General features: G+C 48.0%; 1 protein-coding gene across 1 annotated transcript in view; it reads left to right on the top strand.

Moving 5' to 3' along the window:
- The window catches only part of ATP6V1B1 (ATPase H+ transporting V1 subunit B1), a 68,794-nt gene extending 54,298 nt beyond the window's left edge, over positions 1-14,496 (top strand). Inside the window, exons 8-14 of the mRNA XM_054989978.1 lie at positions 2,378-2,475; positions 5,044-5,167; positions 7,097-7,247; positions 10,969-11,051; positions 11,555-11,659; positions 13,897-14,026; positions 14,108-14,496. Coding sequence (XP_054845953.1) covers positions 2,378-2,475; positions 5,044-5,167; positions 7,097-7,247; positions 10,969-11,051; positions 11,555-11,659; positions 13,897-14,026; positions 14,108-14,274 — 858 coding nt within the window. The 3' untranslated portion in view covers positions 14,275-14,496. The remainder of the gene's footprint in view (positions 1-2,377; positions 2,476-5,043; positions 5,168-7,096; positions 7,248-10,968; positions 11,052-11,554; positions 11,660-13,896; positions 14,027-14,107) is intronic.
- Positions 14,497-21,452: the final 6,956 nt, after the last annotated feature.

Here is a 21,452-nt window from a genome sequence, read left to right as displayed (position 1 = left end):
GACGTGCAGCTAACCATAACCTGAGGGAGGTCCTTCTTTTTAGGAGCTGTTTGTTTAGATCTCCACGTGGGGGCGCAATCACGGAAAGCCTTCACTGTGGAAGAATGTTTGCTTAAAACATACTTTCCGCTTCAGAGCGCCAGCCTCTATTTTAAACACCTATCTGACAATATTAACAGCTACCCAGCCACAAATGTGCAGATTGTCACAACGCCTAGCCAATGTTTGCTGACCCCCCTGAAAATGTCTGGATTTTTGCTAATTTCCTTTGATTGTTGACAGCTTCCTTGCAGAAGGGAAGTGACTAAGGTTGCCAATTCCAGGTTGGGAAATATCTGGAGAATCCAGGGGTGGAGCCTGGAGAGGGCGAGTTATGGGGAGGGGAAAGACATTAGCATGGTGTAATGCCATAGAGTTCACCCTCAAAACAGCCCTTTTTTCCAGGGAAATGGATTTCTTTCATCAGGAGGTCAGTTGTAATTCCAGGAGATCTCCAGCCACCACCTGGAGTTTGGCAGCCCTCTTCCCTCAAAAGCTTGAGGAACTGGTCCATGTTGGCAACAGGAGAGGAGCAGATCGTTTGCTCTTGCTTTGCTAGAAAAACTCCTGTTTCTATGAGTCATAGATCCAGAGGAGTTCACTGTGTTAGTCTGTAGTTGCAAAATAGTAAAGAGTCCAGTAGCATCTTTCACAAATACAGGATGGGGGATACACTTCTGGGTAGGAGTGTATGCGAAAGAGATCTTGGGGTGAGAGTGGACTGTAAACTAAATATGAGCAGTCAGTGTGATGCGGTGGCAAAAAAGGCAAACTCAGTCTTGGGTTGTATCAAAGGAGCTGTTGCATCGAAATCGCAGGAGGTCATAGCCCCTCTCTATACTGCCTTGGTCAGGCCGCACCTGGAGTATTGTGTGATGTTCTGGAGGCCTCACTTCAAAAGGGATGTGGCCAAAATTGAGAGGGTGCAGAGGAGAGCAACAAGGATGATCAGGGGTCTGGAGACTGAGCCCTACGAGGAAAGGCTGAGGGCCTTGGGAATGTTTAGTTTGGAGAAGAGGAGGTTGAGGGGGGGCATGATTGCTCTCTTTAAATATTTGAAAGACTGTCATTTGGAGGAGGGCAAAGAGCTGTTCCAGTTGGCAGCAGAGGGTAGGACCCGAAGCAATGGGCTTAAATTACATGCACAAAGGTACCGGCTGGATATTAGGAAAAACTTTTTCACGGTCAGAGTCGTTCAAAGGTAGAATCAGGTGCCTAGGGAGGTGGTGAGCTCCCCTTCACTGGCAGTTTTCAAGAAGAGGCTGGATGAATATTTGTCAGGGATGCTTTAGGCTCATCCTGCATTGGGCAGGGGGTTAGACTAGAAAGTCTGTATGGCCCCTTCCAACTCTGTGATTCTGTAAGACGAACCAACTTTATTGTAGCATAAGCTTTTGAGAACCACAGCTTTCTTCATCAGATGCATGCTGTAGATCTCAAAAGCTTATGCTACACGATAGTTGGTTAGTCTTAAAGGTGCTACTGGACTCTTTACTATTTTGTTTGTATGGGTAGCACTCTTTTTGTGCCCCACCCTAGGAGAGCCAGAGGCAAACTGGACCATTAAAACAACCAAGGAGTAAGCTGAGTTCAGGGTTACCAACCTCCAGGCAGGGCTTAGGGATCTCCCAGATTACAGAGATCAGTTCCCCTGGAGAAAATGGCTCTTTTGGTGCTTGGACTCTATGGCATTATAACCCGCTGAGATCCCTCCCCAAACTCTGCCCCCCTAAGCTCCACCCCCAAATCTCAAGGAATTCCCCACCCCAGAGTTGGCAACCCTAGCTCAGTGCTCCCTCTCACTGCAGGTGAAGGTTTGTCCATTTGCTTCCAGAGGCACCAGGCAAGCCTGCCACCATTGTGGGCACCATCAGCGATCACCCGGCTGACCGGTGCCCCTGCAGCATCGCCAGCACCATGGGGCTCAGGACCTTCCTGGCCACCAGAGCCCCCCCCCCCCAGGAAGAACCTTATGGGCCAGGCCTGCTCCTTCTTGGAGTGAGCAGTTGATGTTGCTGCCCACTATCTATTATCCCTTATGCAACGTCTTCAATTGCCTTATGCTGGCCTTACATCTAACACTCTTCAGCATCACCTTGCACTGAGTCTGACCCCAAGGGTCCATTTAATACTGTCTTGGTTCCCGTGATGGCCAGCCAGGTGCCTGAAAAGCAGCATTTCAATAATATTCCTCCTCTGTGCCTTCATCCGGCCCCCCCCCCCCCCCCGCATATCGGCTCTGGACATGGAGATGCCATTTAACTCAAACAGCTGCCGACAGATTATCTGCCCCCCTGGACTTTCTCCCAAGTCCCTCTGTTTGGTCTGTACCTGGCAGGTGAACATGGAGACGGCCCGTTTTTTCAAGTCAGACTTCGAGGAGAATGGCTCCATGGAGAACGTGTGTCTGTTCCTGAACTTGGCCAACGATCCCACGTGAGTGGCCCACCTACTCTTGCTGAGGCCTTGCGATGGGGTGAGGGCCAGATTCCTGCCCCGGGGTTCTGTGCTGTGGAGGCTGAGCAGCGGAGACCTTATTATCCCCTGGTCTGATGCACCCTTTCCCCCAGAAAGTTGGCCAAAAGACAATGCGGGGTTGTTCTCGAGGCCTTGAAGCCCTGGCCTCTGGCCTGTGGTATAGAAAATGGTTGTATTGGGCACCCCTGCAAAAGTCCTGCACGACAATCGGGTGCCTGGTGCAGAATTCCACATAGAAGCATTGCCAGTTTTCATAATGCTGTTTCCCCCTGGCAACGATTCCCCACACGGCTTCCTTGGCCACTGCAGAGGCATTTCCCACATGGCAGCTTTGCAGTTATAGACCCAATTATGTTGTCTATTGAAATGTCTTTGAAATTGTCTGTACTGACTCACGCTGTGTAGTCTGCCTTGAGCTTCAGTGAGAAAGGTGGGCTCTGAATGAAAAATGAATAAATAAAATCCTGCCGCGGCCACCATTCTCCCCCTCTCCCATGCCGCTGGAGAGCTTCTTCAGGATTTAAAAAAAAAATCTGAAAATGGTTTATTGCTATAGCATCAAAACATGATAGCGCTCTATCTGCTGGGCAGGCTGTACATTTTCCCTTATACCTCTGCAACAAAAAGGGGTAGAAACGTACTTTTTAAAAATGAAAGCTGGGGACTTGGAGACCATGACACTAGATCAATATAACATTATAATGCTATAAAAAACTTGCAATTCCTGGTTTTTAAGCCCTCTGATGGGGGAGTATGGTGGCTGGCCAGGGCTGAGGCAAGGAAAGTTCAGAAAAGCAGCTGTGTGGGTGCTCTATCGCCACTACGAATGCCTCTGCATTCACAGCAATGACAGGTATACAAATAATTATTCCCCTGTGGAAACAGCCCAGATTTGGGGGAAAGTGGGAAGAAATGTGGAAAGTGGGTGGTTAGGGTATGACTGGTGCCAATGTGGTGTCGTGGTTAGAGTGTTGACCTAGCATCTGCCATGGAAGTTTGCTGTGTTCCCTTGGGCCACTTGCATACTCTCAGCCTATCCTACCTCACAGGGTTGTTGTGGGGATAAAATAGAGGAAAAGACTATTATGTAAGCCCCCTTGGGTCCCCATTGGACTGAAAGGTGGAGTATACGTAAAGTAAATAAATCATGTAGATCATCCAAAAAAACCTCTACTCAGACCAGAGTAGTACCTCCATGTGGAAGTAGAGTAAGAGAGAACATACTTGCAGTTCCCTTTTTTATTTAAAAAAAAAACAGGCTTGAACCTCCACCAAAATCTGTGGGCTGCCCCCAGTTCTCTTCTCAGGAGGGAGTTTTAGACAGGTAGCCGTGTTGGTCTGCAGTAGAACAGCAGGATTAGAGTCCAGGGGCACCTTAGAGACCAACGAGATTTTCAGGGTGTGAACTTTCAAGAGTCAAAGCTCCCCTCTTCAGAGAGCTTTGACTCTCCAAAGCTTATACTCTGAAAATCTTGTTGATTTCTAAGGTGCCCCTGGACTCTAATCCTGCCGTTCTTGAGAAGGAGACTCAGGACTGGCAGAAGAAATGCCCTCGGCTCCTATGCAACTCCTTGAGCCATCTGATTGTACTGGCCACAGGTTGCCGGATGTTTCTCTGCTTTGTGATGTTACCTACAAAGGGTTTAATGTTCAAATCCTCTGGTCCAATCCTGCACTGTTCTCATGAAGCATTTGCACCACCTTGGTAGGATTTGGCACCCGTGGCTGTTTGGGGCTACCTTAGATCTGCTTGGGGTATTATGGGCACTGAGGTGGCCCTGAAGTTACAGCCATTCCTGGGTCTGCCAGGCTTAGCTCCTCCACCCCCACCCCTCTGGATAGCCTCAGGAAAGTCACTCAGGTTTGCTTTCCCTCTCTCTGCAACAGGAAGAATAATGATCTGTATTAACCAGCTCCCAGCTTAACAAAGAATCAGCCATTCTTACGGGCCGTTTCCACACATCTTACCTGCCTGCGGAACATTGCGTGAAAGACCCGGAAGACAGTGTCTTCTTGCGCGAAATTGCACCAGGAAGATGCTGTTATCCAGGAGTTTTGCACAAAATCGCGTCTTCCTGGCATGATTTCGCACGAGAAGACGCTATCTTCCAGGTCTTTCGCACAACGTTCCGCAGGCAGGTAAGACGTGTGGAAACGGCCCTGGTCTGAAGGGCTATCTGCTTTTTTGAATTCATTGTAAGCTGGGATCCAGAGGAAGGTTCTCCAGCAGCTGGTGGTGGGGATGGGTCCAGAGGGACGTCCCAACAGGGCTTTTTTGCAGAGCTCGGCTGGGTTCCTACTGCCTGCAAGTCAAATAGCAACTGTGCACCAGCCTGGGAACTCTCTGCTGTGTGGAGCACGGAGCGTGCCCTTTGTGCACACAACTTCACACCTTATTGTACTAGTGAGTTGGGCTAGGGGAGGCCTTGGGACACTGAAACTGCAGGGAGAAGCATGGGGAGGGGGATGTCGCAGTCATGGCCAAGCATCGTCACTGCCCTGGCTGACAGCTTTGCTCCTCGGCAGAATTGAGCGGATCATCACTCCACGCCTGGCCCTGACCACAGCGGAGTTCCTGGCCTATCAGTGTGAGAAGCACGTTCTTGTGATCTTGACGGACATGAGCTCTTACGCAGAGGCCCTTCGTGAGGTCAGTAGCGCACTGCGGGACTTGGCTCCTGGGTGGGACCAAATCAGTTGGCGTGGCTAAAAGGGGCCAGTGGTGAGCAGGCATAAAACCTATGAAGAGCCTGGCTGGATCAGGCCTGTCCCCAGCTGGGTCAATGGTGGCCAATGAAACGCCTCCGAGAAGTCCACAGACAAGGCAGGGAGGCAAGAGGGCTCCAGCTGTTCTTGAGAGTTACACTGCCCCTGGACATGGAGGCTCGTTGCCATGTTTGCTGCTCATGGCCTGAATAGACATAAAAGGTGTCATATAAGCCCCACTTTTGTGGACTGCTGGCCCAGTTACAAGGAGTTTTAAGCCTTTCCCCCCCGCGCCATTTACCTAACCCAAAACAGCCTCAGGGAACAGCTGTTTGCCCCATTGGGGAAACACAAAGATACTGACGCAGGTTGGGGCAATTCGAATTGGGAAAATGGCACGCGGGCAAGGCCGAACACACCCACCCCTTCCCCCATGGTGCAGTTTTTAGAGAAAAGGGAATTCCCTGCACCCTGGCTGGTCGAGCGTAGACAAAATTAACAAGTATTCAGACAATTTGCTGAGGTGGTTTGAGCTCTAGCAAATAAGTGAAACATTGAGGCACTCCCTCAGAAATGGCATCCAAGGAGAAAACAGCAAACTCCAAGGCCAAACATGAATTTACACAAACAGCACAAAAGAAGGATGTGTGCAAAAACTGAGGTGGAAAAGACAGGGCCAATATGCAGGGGGATGGAATGCATAATCCAGGAACAGACCCCCCCAGCAAAGGCAGAGAGGGAGAACGGCCAATCTGGTCACAGAAACATTCAAGAGGAACAAAATCACCGTAACCCTCAACATTCTGGATCCAGGGAACACCTCGGTCAGAGTTTGGATCACGGAGGCACAGGATGTGTGTTGGTTTAGCAAGTGCTTTATCTGCAAGAGAAACTAGGAAAAGCAGGCTGCTTATAGATCTCACCTCCCACAGCTCCACCACTATAAAGATCCAGCGGAGTTAGCCATGTTAGTCTGTAGTAGCAAAAGAGTAAAGAGTCCAGTAGTACCTTTAAGACTAACCAACTTTATTGTAGCAAAAGCTTTCGAGAGCTACAGCTCTCTTCGTCAGATGCATCGTCAGCTTTTGAGAACCACAGCTCTCTTTGTCAGATGCATCTGACAAAGAGAGCTGTGGCTCTCGAAAGCTCAATGCATCTGATGAAGAGAGCTGTGGTTCTCGAAAGCTCAATGCATCTGATGAAGAGAGCTGTGGCTCGCGAAAGCTGTCAATGCATTGACGAAGAGAGCTGTGGTTCTTGAAAGCTTATGCTACAATAAAGTTGCATCTGATGAAAAGAGCTGTGGTTCTTGAAAGCTTATGCTGCAATAAAGTTGCATCTGATGAAAAGAGCTGTGGTTCTTGAAAGCTTATGCTGCAATAAAGTTGCATCTGACGAAGAGAGCTGTGGTTCTCGAAAGCTTATGCTACAATAAACTTGGTTAGTCTTATAGGTGCTACTGGACTCACTGCTATAAAGCTGTGGATCCCGTGGATCTGTCCCTCTAATGGCACCTCCTCTCCCTGACACAGAGAGCCTTCCCTGACGCAAAAGGCTTTTTCATCGAGAACATTCCTTGTGCGAGGGCAGGGGGCATGGTTGGAAGCAGAACAGATCTGTGAGAATCAGCTGTGTCAGCTGACTGCTGGGGCGACACACACAGGTCAAGGTGGCAGTGGGCTTAGCAGTTCTGGCAGTCCCAAACTCTGCATGCATCTGCTCAGTTCTCATGCACTATGTGAACAGACAGGCTTAAGTGAGCAGAAAAGGAACAGGGGGACGCGGACTAGGAAACTGGAGGAGGAGGAGAAGTCAACCCCCTCCGGCCCAAAGCAGTCCCCATGACTCCTCCTGCTTCGTCTCCCCGCACTAGGTCTCAGCTGCCAGAGAGGAGGTCCCTGGCCGTCGGGGATTCCCAGGTTACATGTATACTGACTTGGCCACCATCTACGAGCGTGCCGGACGTGTGGAGGGCAGGAATGGATCCATCACACAGATCCCCATTCTGACCATGCCCAATGATGGTAAGGAGGGGAGGGGGAGGGCCTGGGCAGTGCTGGGGTGTCCAGCTCCCTCGGAAGGGACGCCCTGTCAGCGAACGGGAGGGATTCTGGGGGAAGTGCCATGTTGGGAGGGACAGCAAAGCCACAAAGAACCGTGAAATCTTGCTACATATCAACTTCAGCATCAAAAGTAAATACAAACGTGAACACAAATATTGAGTATTTACTTTTGACAATATAATGGGGCAATAAACACTTCTATTGCAACACAATCAGTTGAACTTTAAACTGTATGTTGGAACGACTTACGCTTCTATTATAACATTAATTGTTGATTGGTCTAAAATCAAATTCAAATACACCTCTTATCCAACATACAGTTTAAAGTAAATGTCTAACATCAGACCGATCAACAGTTTGTGTTGCAATAGAAGAGTTTATTGCCCCATTATATTGTCAAAAGTAAATACTCAATGTTTGTGTTAACATTTGTGTTTATTTTTGAAGCTGAAGTTGATACATAGTAAGATTTCGCAGTTTTTTGTTGTTTTGCTACTCACTACCATGATACTCTCTGTTGTTGGCTGAATCTATGTTGGGAGGGATGCCTGCAAGAAAAGACGCAAGGCGTGCAAAGCTCTCGGGCCACAGCACAGTGGTAGAGCGTCTGCTTTGCATTCAGACAGTCCGAGGTTCAATCCCAAAGGACCGGACAGTAGGTGATGGGAAAGACCTCTGCCCAAGACCCTGGAGAGCCGCTGCCGGTGTGAGTAGACAAGACTGACCTTGATGGGCTGACGGACTCATTCAGTAGAAGGCAGCCTCAGTATAAGCCAGCTTCATGTGTCCATATCTTTGGAGAGGGGCTGCAGCTCAATGGAAGAGCCTCTGTTTTGCTTGCAGAAGGTCCCAGGTTCAATACCCGGTGTCTCCGTTAAAAGGGCCAAGCTGTAGGTGATGGGAAAGACTTCTGCCTGAGAACCTGGAGAGCCACGGCTGGGCAGAGAAGACAGTTCTGACCTTAGTTTTAGGTGGGTAGCTGCGCTGGTCTGCAGTAGAATAGCAGGATTGGAGTCCAGCGGCACCTTAGAGACCAACAAGGTTTTCAGGGCGGGAGCTGTCAAGGGTCAGAGCTCCCTTCTTCTGACCTTGAGAGAGCAAAGGCATTACTCAGCCGGAAGCAGCTTTGAGTTCAAGGTCCCCCACAGTCAGAGCTGCTGGAAATTGAGACTGGATATTGCTATTGTACTTTGGTCACATCCTGAGAAGACAAGATTCTCTGGAAAAGTCAATAATGCTGGGAAAAGTGGAAGGCAGCAGGAAAAGAGGAAGACCTAAAACGAGATGGCTGGACTCACTAAAAGAAGCCACGTCCTCCAGTTTGCAGGATCTGAGCAAGTCTATTAAGGATAGGACATTTGGGAGGTCTTTCATTCATAGGGTTGCCAGAGGTCGGAGGTGACTTGACAGCACGTAACACACACACACACATTGGCTGTTATGAAGTAACACCCAGAAAGACTCCCTCGTCATAACCCGACAGTTGGGCCACCCTTGAGGGACAGGAAGACGTAGGAAACTGCTTCTCTTTTCCATCAAGCAAGCACTTTGCTTGTGGCAGGGAGAAATGGGAACTGGGCCTTTCAAGGCCATTTTCAGTTCCTCGCCTGACCTTCCGCTAACCTTCCGATTGTTCTCCCGCTTCCCGGGATGTATCAGCCCTGAGGCGGCAAACCTACCAAGGATGAGATTGAAGGGAATTCTTGAAGAGGAAGGGAGAGGAGGCTTGGAGGCTGTTTAACAGCTCGGCTCCAGGGCCAGCAGCAGTCTATCTTGATGTGGGCTAGCTGACCCGCTGCTGCTGACTCGCCACCCACGCACCCGCCCTGCAGCTTGGCAATGCCCCTTCCCCCATCGACTCTGTCATGAGCGCTATGCCACCCACATCTTCAGCTGCATGTACTGCTCAACACCACCGGGGAAGGTTGCGCAGGGAGTGCATGGGGGTGGCACTTTTGGCAGCCACAGCAAAGGCACTCCTAGTTGTGCACTGCCTGACACCTTTGGGGAAAGGGCACGCAGGTGTGCAGGAAGAGTGTTGTAAGTGGGGGGCCGGTAGTGGGCAGAGGAGGGGGGCCCTGGACATTCTTTGGGTAGCCCCCAGCTCGACTTGGAACAGGCGGTTTACAGGGAGGGGATTTGAAACCTGCCCTTCGGGTGACTGAGAGCCCAACGTTAGCAATTGCAGCACCACAGAGGAAGTGCACTGGGAAAGTGTCCCGCACAAGGCCCACTGCAAGGGGAATGTGCTCGGTGTTCATGGAAGGAAGCACGTAGGATCCCTTCCCACCTACCCCCCTCACAGAGGTCTTGTTTCCAATCCTCCCGGGCCATAGAGGCAGCAGAGGAAGACTGATGTATCTTATATCTTGCACATGAGACACATACATCTCATGTCTTGCAGTGTCATTATCTGAAGAAGATCAGTTCCCCTGGAAGACATGGCTGCTTTGGAGAGTGTAGCATTATACCCTGCTGAGATCCCTTTCCTGCTCAAACTGTGATGACATCATTGTGAAATTCTCACCATGATTTTTTTTTAAAAAAAAATCAAAATAAGCGAGTTGCACAGGCGACTGTCGGATCCTGCAAAGTTCCCTGGGAATTGTAGTTAAAAAAAACCCCAGCTGCTCAATGTGAATCTCAGCTCAGCCAGCAAGAATCGCAACTGGAGGGACTTTCTCTCTCACATACACTCTCTCTCTCTCTCTTTCTTTTAAAAATTCTCTGGGAGCTCAGGATAGGGGAGGTTGGGAACGACATAACAAGAGGCAGGAAAAAAGCCAAGGTACTTTGGGAGCGAGAGGGAAACCCAGTCCCTCCCATTCTTCTTCTCCCAGCAGGGTCCTGTTACATCCTCCCCACCCACCCACCCGTCTCTGAGCTCCTGAAGTAAAAACAGCTGATTGAATTTTTGAAAGAGAGAATCTCTCCGGTGGTCAAGCAGCTGTTCTTTGCAAGAAAATCCACTTCGCTTGATTTTCCTCCAGTTGCTTAGAGGAGAGGGGGAGGGTAAGACTACCACTCCCAGAAACTTGTGGGACCAAGCAAGTGCTTTTCACGTGAAATTCATCTCGTGTGTTTCCACTCTCACTTTCAGAGTCAGGCAGATTGGTGAGGGAGGGCCGGCCTGGATGGGCTGGGTGTTCCATGGCTGGATCTCCCTGCAATTCCTGGGATTTTAAAAGTTAATCTTCCGGCATGTCTGGGACCATGGGGAGGATCGTAGTCGAGTGCCGTGACACACAAAGAGACTTCAAAACGCCATCTGAATCAGGCCTCCTGCAGAATTCTGAAAATGCATAGCAGCTCCCAACACGTCTGGCTGGACAAGTACTCAAGGGCAAGGCACAAATTCAAAACTGTACCTCATTTTGTATTTAGCTAAATTTATATTGCCCTTACTGAGCAGATTTCCTCATTGTTCACATGGTTTTCATTTGCTCTATCTTTTGGCTGGTAAGGATAAGCACGTCACCCTCTCTTTGGCAAAGTTTATTTTTCGTATCCTTAGAATTAGGCAGGCGCACATTAAAAATACCACTGGAGTTAAGCAATAGCGGGCTGTCGATTCTATCTGTTTTGCCCAGGTGCCCTGGGGCACGTAGGTGTTCCAGTTCTGAAGCAGGGAGAGGATATATATAGAGAGAGAAATGAGTGAAATGCCTTTGATGCTTTACAGACATCACTCACCCGATTCCCGACTTGACCGGCTTCATCACGGAAGGGCAGATTTATGTGGACAGGCAGCTCCACAACAGACAGGTAAATGGCACCAAGTTTGCCAGCATCTTTAACCCCGTCTTGGGCAGAGCACCCAAGGACCTTCAAGTGGAGTCTGAATCTCAAATTCTTCTGCACAGAACAATAACAATAAGGATAACGATAACGTTTGATTTATATACTGCCCTTCAGGACAGCACCCACTCAGAGTGGTTTACAAAGTGTGTTAATATTATCCTCAGGACAATCACCCTGTGAGGTGGGTGGGGATGAGAGAGCTCTGAGAGAGCTGTGACTCACCCAAGGTCACCCCGCTGGCTACAAGTGGGGAATCAAACCCAGTTCTCCAGATAAGAGTCCCGCCGCTCTTAACCACTACACCAAACCACTACACCCCTCCTCTGAGCTATGCCTATGCATATGTGGGGAACGTCACACATATTTCCCCCTCTTGCTGGTTCTCATTATCTCTAGCCCCACACATGCACCTTTTCTAGGCTGAGGGAGCATTAACCCTTCTCTGTCCGCCTCCTTTCTTGTTCCAGATCTACCCTCCCATAAATGTCCTTCCTTCTCTTTCTCGTCTGATGAAGTCAGCCATTGGGGAAGGTATGACCAGAAAGGACCATGGAGATGTCTCCAACCAGCTGGTAAGCACTGGGAGCCACGTTATCTTTGCTGAAGGAACATCAAATACCCAGGAATCCAGATGGACTAGACCAGTGGGCCTTCTTGTACAGCACGCTCTTTCCGAGGTTGCCAACTCCATGTGGGGCCTGTAGATCTCTCAGAAATACATAGGGTTGCTCCCCTCCAGTGGGACGGGGAGACCCAATGTTTAACTTCTGCCTATTCCAGGCACGCTTCTCACGGTCATTGCACAAGGTGGGGGAGCGCGTGCACCCTTCTCAGCAGGCCGAATCAGCCCGTTTGGGGCCCAAATCGGCCCACTGAGAAGCACACATTCCCCCCCACCTTGCAAGATGACGTCAGTGACGTCGTCACACCGGCCCTGCAAGCATGTCTGGGAGGCCTCTTCCCCACTTTTTCCCCTGGCCAGCCAGGTAAGCTGTGGGAGGGAGGGGGAATGGGATTCCTAGAAAAAAAGCAGACCTCCAGACAAGAGATATCAGTTCCCCTGGGAAAAAAGGCTGCTCCAGAGGGTGGACGCTGTGGTATCAAATCCACACCAAGTTCCAGAGTTGCCAGGTCCCCTTACCCTCCTGGCGGGAGCAGTGGGACCTGACACTTACCTGGGGGCAACCTCAGGTGCAGGTGCACTCTTGGCAGGTGCGATGAAGTCACTTGAGGAAGTTGCAAAATAGTGAAGAGTCCAGTAGCCCCTTTAAGACTCACCAACTTTATTGTAGCGTAAGCTTTCGAGAACCACAGCTCTCTTTGTCAGATGCAACCGTCAGGTTGCATCTGATGAAGAAAGCTGTGGTTCTTGAAAGCTTATGCTACAATAAAGTTGCATCTGATGAAGAGAGCTGTGGTTCTCGAAAGCTTATGCTACAATAAAGTTGCAACTGTCAGGTTGCATCTGACGGAGGAAAGCTGTGGTTCTCGAAAGCTTATGCTACAATAAAGTTGCATCTGATGAAGAGAGCTGTGGTTCTCGAAAGCTTACACTACAATAAAGTTGCATCTGACGAAGAGAGCTGTGGTTCTCGAAAGCTTACGCTACAATAAAGTTGCATCTGACAAAGAGAGCTGTGGTTCTCGAAAGCTTACGCTACAATAAAGTTGCAACTGTCAGGTTGCATCTGACGGAGGAAAGCTGTGGTTCTCGAAAGCTTATGCTACAATAAAGTTGCATCTGATGAAGAGAGCTGTGGTTCTCGAAAGCTTATGCTACAATAAAGTTGCAACTGTCAGGTTGCATCTGACGGAGGAAAGCTGTGGTTCTCGAAAGCTTATGCTACAATAAAGTTGCATCTGACGAAGAGAGCTGTGGTTCTCGAAAGCTTATGCTACAATAAAGTTGCATCTGATGAAGAGAGCTGTGGTTCTCGAAAGCTTATGCTACAATAAAGTTGCAACTGTCAGGTTGCATCTGACGGAGGAAAGCTGTGGTTCTCGAAAGCTTATGCTACAATAAAGTTGCATCTGATGAAGAGAGCTGTGGTTCTCGAAAGCTTATGCTACAATAAAGTTGCATCTGACGAAGAGAGCTGTGGTTCTCGAAAGCTTACGCTACAATAAAGTTGCAACTGTCAGGTTGCATCTGACGGAGGAAAGCTGTGGTTCTCGAAAGCTTATGCTACAATAAAGTTGCATCTGACGAAGAGAGCTGTGGTTCTCGAAAGCTTATGCTACAATAAAGTTGCATCTGATGAAGAGAGCTGTGGTTCTCGAAAGCTTATGCTACAATAAAGTTGCAACTGTCAGGTTGCATCTGACGGAGGAAAGCTGTGGTTCTCGAAAGCTTATGCTACAATAAAGTTGCATCTGATGAAGAGAGCTGTGGTTCTCGAAAGCTTACACTACAATAAAGTTGCATCTGACGAAGAGAGCTGTGGTTCTCGAAAGCTTACGCTACAATAAAGTTGCATCTGACAAAGAGAGCTGTGGTTCTCGAAAGCTTACGCTACAATAAAGTTGCATCTGACGAAGAGAGCTGTGGCTCTCGAAAGCTTATGCTACAATAAAGTTGGTTAGTCTTAAGGAGCTACTGGACTCTTTACTATTTTGCAACTACGGACTAACATGGCTAACTCCTCTGGATCATATTATAAAAGACAGCCTTTCCAGATACAATTGCGTTGTTTAGTTAGGATGTTCTGGTTCCATGGATTCCCGGGGAGCAAAGCTTGTTCTCAGCACTGCCGGGGGCAGGATTCTGGGTCATTGTTTTCCTGCGTGGCTTTTTTTTTTTTTTGCTCAGTATGCCTGCTATGCCATCGGCAAGGATGTCCAGGCCATGAAGGCTGTGGTAGGGGAGGAAGCCCTGTCGGCAGATGACCTCTTGTACTTGGAGTTCCTGCAGAAGTTTGAAAAGCAGTTCATTGCGCAAGGTATGCAGCGGGGGAGAAGGCGCCTCCTGCTTGCATTTCTTTTGAATTTTTAATCACTGTGTGCTATTTTTTTATTCCCAGGGGCTTATGAGAACAGGACTATTTTTGAGTCTTTGGACATCGGCTGGCAGCTACTCCGCATCTTCCCCAAAGAGCTATTGAAGCGGATCCCAGAGAACATCCTGTCCGAATACTACCCACGGGAGGCCAAAGGGGCAGGACAGGGGCACTCGGACACTTCTCTGTGAATGCCTCGCCGCTGCTCCGCAAGCCTGGCCCTCGAAGCAAGGAGCAACTGGCAGGCCACCGCCAGGGCCTGCATGGACAACCCCACTTGAGCCATCTGTAACCTCTCTAACCTCTTCCTTCAACTCGCCTCCTTCCACCGTGGCCTCGCAGGACGTCTCTCCAGAATCCCCCAGTCTCCATCACAATGCAATTAAAATAGTAAAGAGTCCAGTAGCACCGTTAAGACTAGCCAATTTTATTGTAGCATAAGCTTTCAAGAACCACAGCTCTCTTTGTCAGATGCATAAGCTTTTGAGAACCACAGATCTCTTCATCAGATGCATCTGACCAAGAGAGCTGTGGTTCTCAAAAACGTATGCTACAATAAAGTTGGTTAGTCTTAAAGGTGCTACTGGACTCTTTACTATTTTGCACCTGCAGACTAACATGGCTAACTCCTCTGGATCTAATGCAAATAAAGAGTCTATTGTACGTGATGATCTCACGACACCAGCGTTTATTTATTGGTGATCTTCATACTTCTGGCTGGGGAGCGTTTCTGAGGGTGCAGCCAACAGGAGGTCTCTGGATTCACTCTCAAGCCCAGCCACTCCTTGAGCATATTATGCTGCATTTCCCACTTTCCCCAAGCAGGAAGAAGCTCCAGGGGAAGCCCTTACCTTTGGAGGAGGCAGCAGTGGAGATGTGTGGCATTTTATTCACGTAAGTGCAAGAACAGCACAAGCGGAGGAAAAGAAGCACTCCAACAGAGCAGCAAGAGTCCAGTGTTGATTCCCCCCCCCCGACCCTCAGAAAAAGGGAGGGAGGGAGATCCTGCACCCTTACAGTGCTTTAGCCCCCGCAGTGGCCTGCCTCCTTCTCTTTCTGTTCAGAACTGCTATTTCTTTGCACACAGGCACATTGCTGCACTCTCTCTCAGTTGTGACTGGCGACTTTTCCTTGGCATGATGGATGCTGGAGCATAGCCATTGAGGAAACCTCTCCTAATGATCCCCACCCCTGTACTGAGGACACCCACAGCGGTTAAGTAAGACCCCTTCACATTCTCTAGCCACAGGCCTGAGCTCCCTGTCCCTTGAGGCCAAACCCACATTTGCTCGCTCATCAGACCAGCAGGACTATATTCACCACGCAGCTAAGCTGTTTTGATACGTCATTCCCTTGTCCCACGGATCTCTGGGAACCTCAGAGTCTCTCTGTATGTGTGGCCTCTGTGTCTGTTTGTCAAGTGTAAGGAGACACAGTGCTGGCCGGGAAGGGTAGTTTTAAAAGACAGAACTGGCGGAGATCGCTCCTCGGAGGGTTTGTTAATTTCATCTTCGCCTCCCCGAAAGCTCTTTCAGTTTCACCTCTCCAGTCTAAAACTGTGTGGGATGGCAACCAGAGGGCAGCCAGGAATGGAAATGGACTGGAGAGCCAGGCTTGGACCTGGAGAGGTTATCATGGGCTGAAGTTTCCCTTCTGGCATTTCACAGCCCCTTCACACAGCTCCAGTGTATAGCAAAGCCTTTGCCCTGCCGCCATCTCTGTCTTTTTAAACTACCCTTCCTGGCTAACATTGCATCTTCTGACACGTGTTCTTCAAGTGTCAGATGTCTCGTGTAGAGAGACTCAAAACCTCAAACAAAGCTAAGTGGATAGCAGCTTGGAGGGTTGGACTGAACCACATACACAGCAAAATCCAACCTTCAGAGCAAAAGAGGAGTGCTGGGGGATGTGCATGGGAGTTGCCAACCTCCAGGTGGGGCACGACATTCTCTGGGAATTACAATGGATCTCCAGACTACAGGGATCTCTTCCCCTGGAGAAAACAGCTGCTTTGGAGGGTGGATTCTACGGTATACCATAGATTTTAGGTGACATCACTTCTGAAATTCCTCCTCTACAGTCTCTGCCCACAAATCTCCAGGAATTTTGCAGGCAAGAGTTGGCAACCCTAGGATGTACTCGTCCCCTGCTTGTGGCTTAGCTCCTCACATGCACTTTTCTCCCCAGGCAAGCTCTAGAATCGAAAGCTGAGCAGCAAGAAAAGGCAACTTAGAGGCTCACAGAGAGGGTTGGGTTCCCCTCACTCATAATCCCCTAATTACATATTTTCTCTCTTTCCCTCCCTCCCTTTATGAATCTTCCGCCATCATGTCTAATTTGGCCCACTATGTGGAAGACGACAGCCTTCACTCCCCCCCCTAATTCTTTTTAAGGGGGTCTTCTGCAAATGCAGCCCCCAGGACTGTTTGACCAAGAAGAACTACTGCAGGAATTGGGGGGGGGGGACTTTAACCCATTCCTTTCCTGTCATTCTTTCACTGGAAAAAAGCACCTCTTAGCTGTTGCTATTCTTGCATGGAGGGGAGCCGCTTAAGGGGCACCTTATTTTTTCCCATCAGGGGTAAAAGCAGCTCAAGAGTAGTTTTTTTCCAGCAAGAAAACGGCAGGAGAGGAAGGGGTTATAGCCCCCCCCCTTGCAACAGTCCTCACTGATCCAGTCATCTCTGAGGTAGTATTTGTGGAGGAAAAAAACATATAAAGACAAGTGTCTTGACTGGCTCATCAACACCCAGCACAAACTCCTGGACCTAGAAACGTGGAATTTGGGGAGAATATTCCTTTCATGATGTCAACACCCACTAAGAAGGGATTTTAAGAAATTTGCTGCCCAAGGGGGTAAAAAGGGTCAAATGTGTTTTCCCAAAGGAATACAGCTTCCTTGTGTGGCTGGCAGGCCGCTGCCTGCTCTCCCCGCCCCCCCCCCCCACTGCTAGCTTGGCCACTCTTCCCTGATTGGACCAGCCCTTCACGGTCATTTGCATATGTGGGCTGATTGGACCTCACAACATTCCACACCTCATCTCCCCCCCCCCGAAGACAGTTGGAACACAGAGGTCATTTGCATATGCAGCCTGATTGGTCCTTGCCCCCCACATTCTAAACAGTTTGCAGTTGCTATTTGGAGTCATTGAATGTGTCCTGAGGTAAAATGTACCTCCAGTCTTCCCCTAAAAGTTCACTAGGGTGCTAACTAAAAAAAAAACCACAACCAAAAATGTTACATACCCATAAGTAATTATAACTGGATTTAAAGTAGTTAAATACCATAGCAAAGCACAGGTATCAAGCTAGTTTAAAATAAACGTAAGAGTCCATCACACAACTGATCTTATGTGCAAGCTGCCTCTGGTCACTGTTTTGCATCACACTTTCCCCAACATGTTTGTACAGTAGCCCTGATCACAAGTTATAGTGAATGCGCATACAATCCACGGACAGTGTACACTGGATTTTTCTTTCTACACACTGAGTAATTCTCATGTTACACTCAACACATGTACAGCTGAACAAGTGACACAAACCGCACATTTATCAAAGAGCTGGTTCCCAGTTCCATTTGTAAAGCTCTTTCTTACAAACAGATGTATGCGCATACAGGCAGGATGTACATGCATTCAATGTTAACATGTGAACAAGGTTTGTAAAAGACATTTGTAAAAAGCCAGAGTGTTGTAGTGGGTGTGAACGTCCAGATCAGTTCCTATGGTCCTGAGAGAGACCACAAGACAGAGGCATACAACTTAGCACCACATTTTGAACAATTATTTTTTAGTTTGTATACACCACTGTGCAGTGTGCAGAAGACGAGAATGTGGGAATCTGGGCAGCCAAGAGCATGCACACATGCTGAGTGAGGGGCTTATGCTCAAGGACTCCTTTGCAATTGTTCTTTACCTGAAAAATGAGTCCTTTTTAAGGAAAGCGCTTGGTAGCCTGGAAGCAGCAGTCAGCATGTCATAAATGGAAAAGAAAATCCCAGGGCTCTTCATCCGCCCAGAGAAAATCTCCGATGTTGCTGCTCTTCTGCACCTCTTATTCATTTGGGTGCATTTTGCATAGGAGAACTTCCTGATAGATTATGCACCCATTTTGATGCTTTACAGAAGCCCAGAAAAATTGTTTTAAGAATAGCCCCAATCTTCATAAATCTTCCAGGGTAACAGCCATCCACTTTCTCTTAAAGCATTTTAGTTCTGTTTGGGAGAAGTTTGAAGAGGAAATGGAGCTTTAGGGAGGAAATGATATTCACAGAGGAGATCTACAGCTGAGCAGAGACACAGAAAGTTCATCTTGGAGTTTCACACATTTTATTGACTCACTTTTGAGGGGGATGTCAAGTTGCAACCCAATTTATGGTGACCCCAGAGGGTTTTCAGAGCAAGAATTCAGAGGTAGTCAGCCATTGTCTGTATCTATGTAGAAAGAGGCCAAGACTTCCCTGGTGGCCTCTCACCCAAGTGCTAACCAGGGCCTGCTTAACTTCTGATGAGATAGAGCTAGCCTGGGCTAACCCTGGTATATTTACTCAGTTAATTTATCATCTGCATTTCTCACTGGGACTAAAATCAGATGATACACTTTAAACAATGCAATCAGAGCAGAGCAACACAACCAACAATGCAAAAAGGTTTTGTTTTTTTTTACTAAATTAGAGAAACAGTGCAATAGTGTGGTATATACAGCAAGCAAGGCAATGGAAACTACATAAAATTTCACAGAGATTAACTCTAAACCAGTTTCCTTCATGAAAAAGGCCCTCCTGAACATTTTTGCTTTAGACATTCTGTGAAATTATAAAAGGTGTTAAAAGTGCATCTTTAAGACAGAACTCAGTTCCAGCAGATCACATCTGATTACCAAGAAATGGACAGAAACCATTCCAATTGGCTGCACGACTGTTAGGTTTCTTTTGCAAGTGTCCTACGTTCAGTCATGAAAGAGTTAAATTGTTATTCTGTTTGTGTAGTCAGAAAGCTAGTTAGCATAGGACACTTAGGCACCCAGTAAAAGTTCCCGCCTAGAAAATGGGAGTCTTCAGTCTTAATGAGGGAATCTAGGAATGTCTATTAGATGAGCCAATTTATTGGGGGCAATTCGCTAGCAACATATACTAAGGTTTTATTGCTCTTTGTTCAGTGTGTCTGAGGAAGAGAGAAGTTGTAGAAGATGTAGTCAGTCAGTCTAAACTCAGTCTCAGTCTCTACGTTTCTCTCTCTAAGCTCCTAGTCTAGCCATCAAGATGTAGTCAGTATTCTTTATTTTCTACCAAATGTACCCTTTTTATCCTGGGCCGTTTCCACACATCTTACCAGCCTCCGGAACATTGCTCAAAACACCCGGAAGATAGCGTCTTCTCGCGCGAAATCGTGCCAGGAAGACGCTATCATCCGGGAGTTTTGCGCGACATTGCGTCTTCCTGGCGTGATTTCGTGCAAGAAGATGCTATCTTCCGGGTTTTTGGAGCAATGTTCCGGAGGCTGGTAAGACGTGTGGAAACGGCCCTGTTATGTAGTAAAGGTATTTTTATAGAGCTAAAACACAGAAGTCTGTCTGTCTACTTATTTCCAATGTGCTAATACCAAACTCTGCTACCGTACTTATCCCTTTTTACTCTCTCCCACCCCAACAATGACAGAACTGCAAAAGGCAAATAAGCAACATTAAGCCTTAAGCAGAGGGGCGGCGTCTTGGGCTCCTGTTGCTTTAAAAGTGACATCTCTCCCATAATAATAGACTTTGTGGCCACCCAATGAAGCCAGTCGTCAGTAGATTCAGGCCAGGCAGAAAGAAGAACCAGTTCGTTGTTGTGACGGGCCTGTGGAATTTGGGACGGCAACCTGTAGAATGTGGTGATGATGATGACCTCTAAGGGGAAGCAAAATCAAAAAGAGTCCAGTAGCACCTTTAAGACTAACCAATTTTATTGTAGCATAAGCTTTCAAGAATCACAGTTCTCTTCGTCAGATGCATCTGACGAAGAGAACTGTGGTTCTTGAAAGCTTATGCTACAATAAAATTGGTTAGTCTTAAAGGTGCTACTGGACTCTTTTTGATTTTGCTACTACAGACTAAGACGACTAACTCCTCTGGATCTAAGGGGAAGGAGGGGAACTTTGTGGGCCCTCCCTCCGTCCTAGAGTCCTAATCCAGCCCCTCCTGCCCTTGTTTCCAGTGAGCTTATCCTAAGGACACAAATTGTGGCCTGGGCTCTGATCCCGTCTCAGGTTCAAAACTATAAGTTAGCGCATTAAATGCAGGTTCTCAAACCAGTATCTGCCAGAGTATTTATTTATTTAATTTATTTATGTCATTTATAGTCCACCTTTCTCACTGAGACTCAAGGCAGATTAAATAGTGTGAGATTAGTACAATCAGCGGCAAGGACAAGGGCAGGCATTTCCATACAGTGTCAAGGACATTTCCATAAACAATGTCATGGGGTAAAAGATAAGAGTACAAAGATAGAGTATTAGCTGAAACAGAACATAATCAATTCTAGGACTTATATTGAACAACATGAAGCACAGGTAGGATACAGGAGTACATATTTAAAGCAACAGATAAAATGTAAGGCAACGTAATGGTGAAATCTATGGTTTCTAACTCATTAGCGAAACATCTGGGATCCCTTTCCTACAATATGGCCCTCTTAGCTGAGAAAAAAGCCTTTTTGAATGATTCAGTTTTGCATTGTTTGCCAAAAGACAGGAGCGTGGGGTCTCTCCTGACCTCCTCAGGCAGGCCGTTCCACAGGTTAGAGGCCACCACAGAGAACCCATGTATGAGCTGCTGTTGATTTCGCCCATGTGCAGGCTGGCACCTGCAAGAGACCCTGTTCAGATGAGTGAAGCTGCTGTGGAGGGACATAGGGAGGGAGGTGGTCCCGTAGGTATGCTGGACCAAGGCCGTGAAGGGCTTTGTATGTAATAACCAATACCTTGAATTGAGCACGGTAACTGATGGGTAGCCAGCGGAGTGACTGTAGGATGGGAGTGATGTTCCTGCTCCTCCTAACAGTAGAGCTGCAGCATTTTGCACCAATTGAAGCCTCCTAGTTAACTTAGATGGAAGACCTAGGTATAGAGCATTACAATAGTCAAGCCTTGATGTTACCATAGCATGGATCCAGGTGGCCAGGTCGGCCGTGTTGAGATAAGAGACCATCTTCCAGGCTAGAGTGAGTAGTGCAGATGCAGGCGGGGAGGGAGAGGGGGCGCTTGCCCTACCTACACCCTGTGAATTCCCCTACAAATGCCCCCAAAGGGATACCTTGTGCCAGTAGAACAAACGTAAATGAAAGGCGCACAGCATCTCATGGCCTCTTCTGGAGAGAACTAGAATTTTTTCA

This window comes from Eublepharis macularius, chromosome 10 (genome assembly GCF_028583425.1).
Source record: "Eublepharis macularius isolate TG4126 chromosome 10, MPM_Emac_v1.0, whole genome shotgun sequence".
NCBI classification, from domain to species: domain Eukaryota; kingdom Metazoa; phylum Chordata; class Lepidosauria; order Squamata; family Eublepharidae; genus Eublepharis; species Eublepharis macularius.
This window is presented reverse-complemented; position numbering and strand designations above follow the sequence as displayed.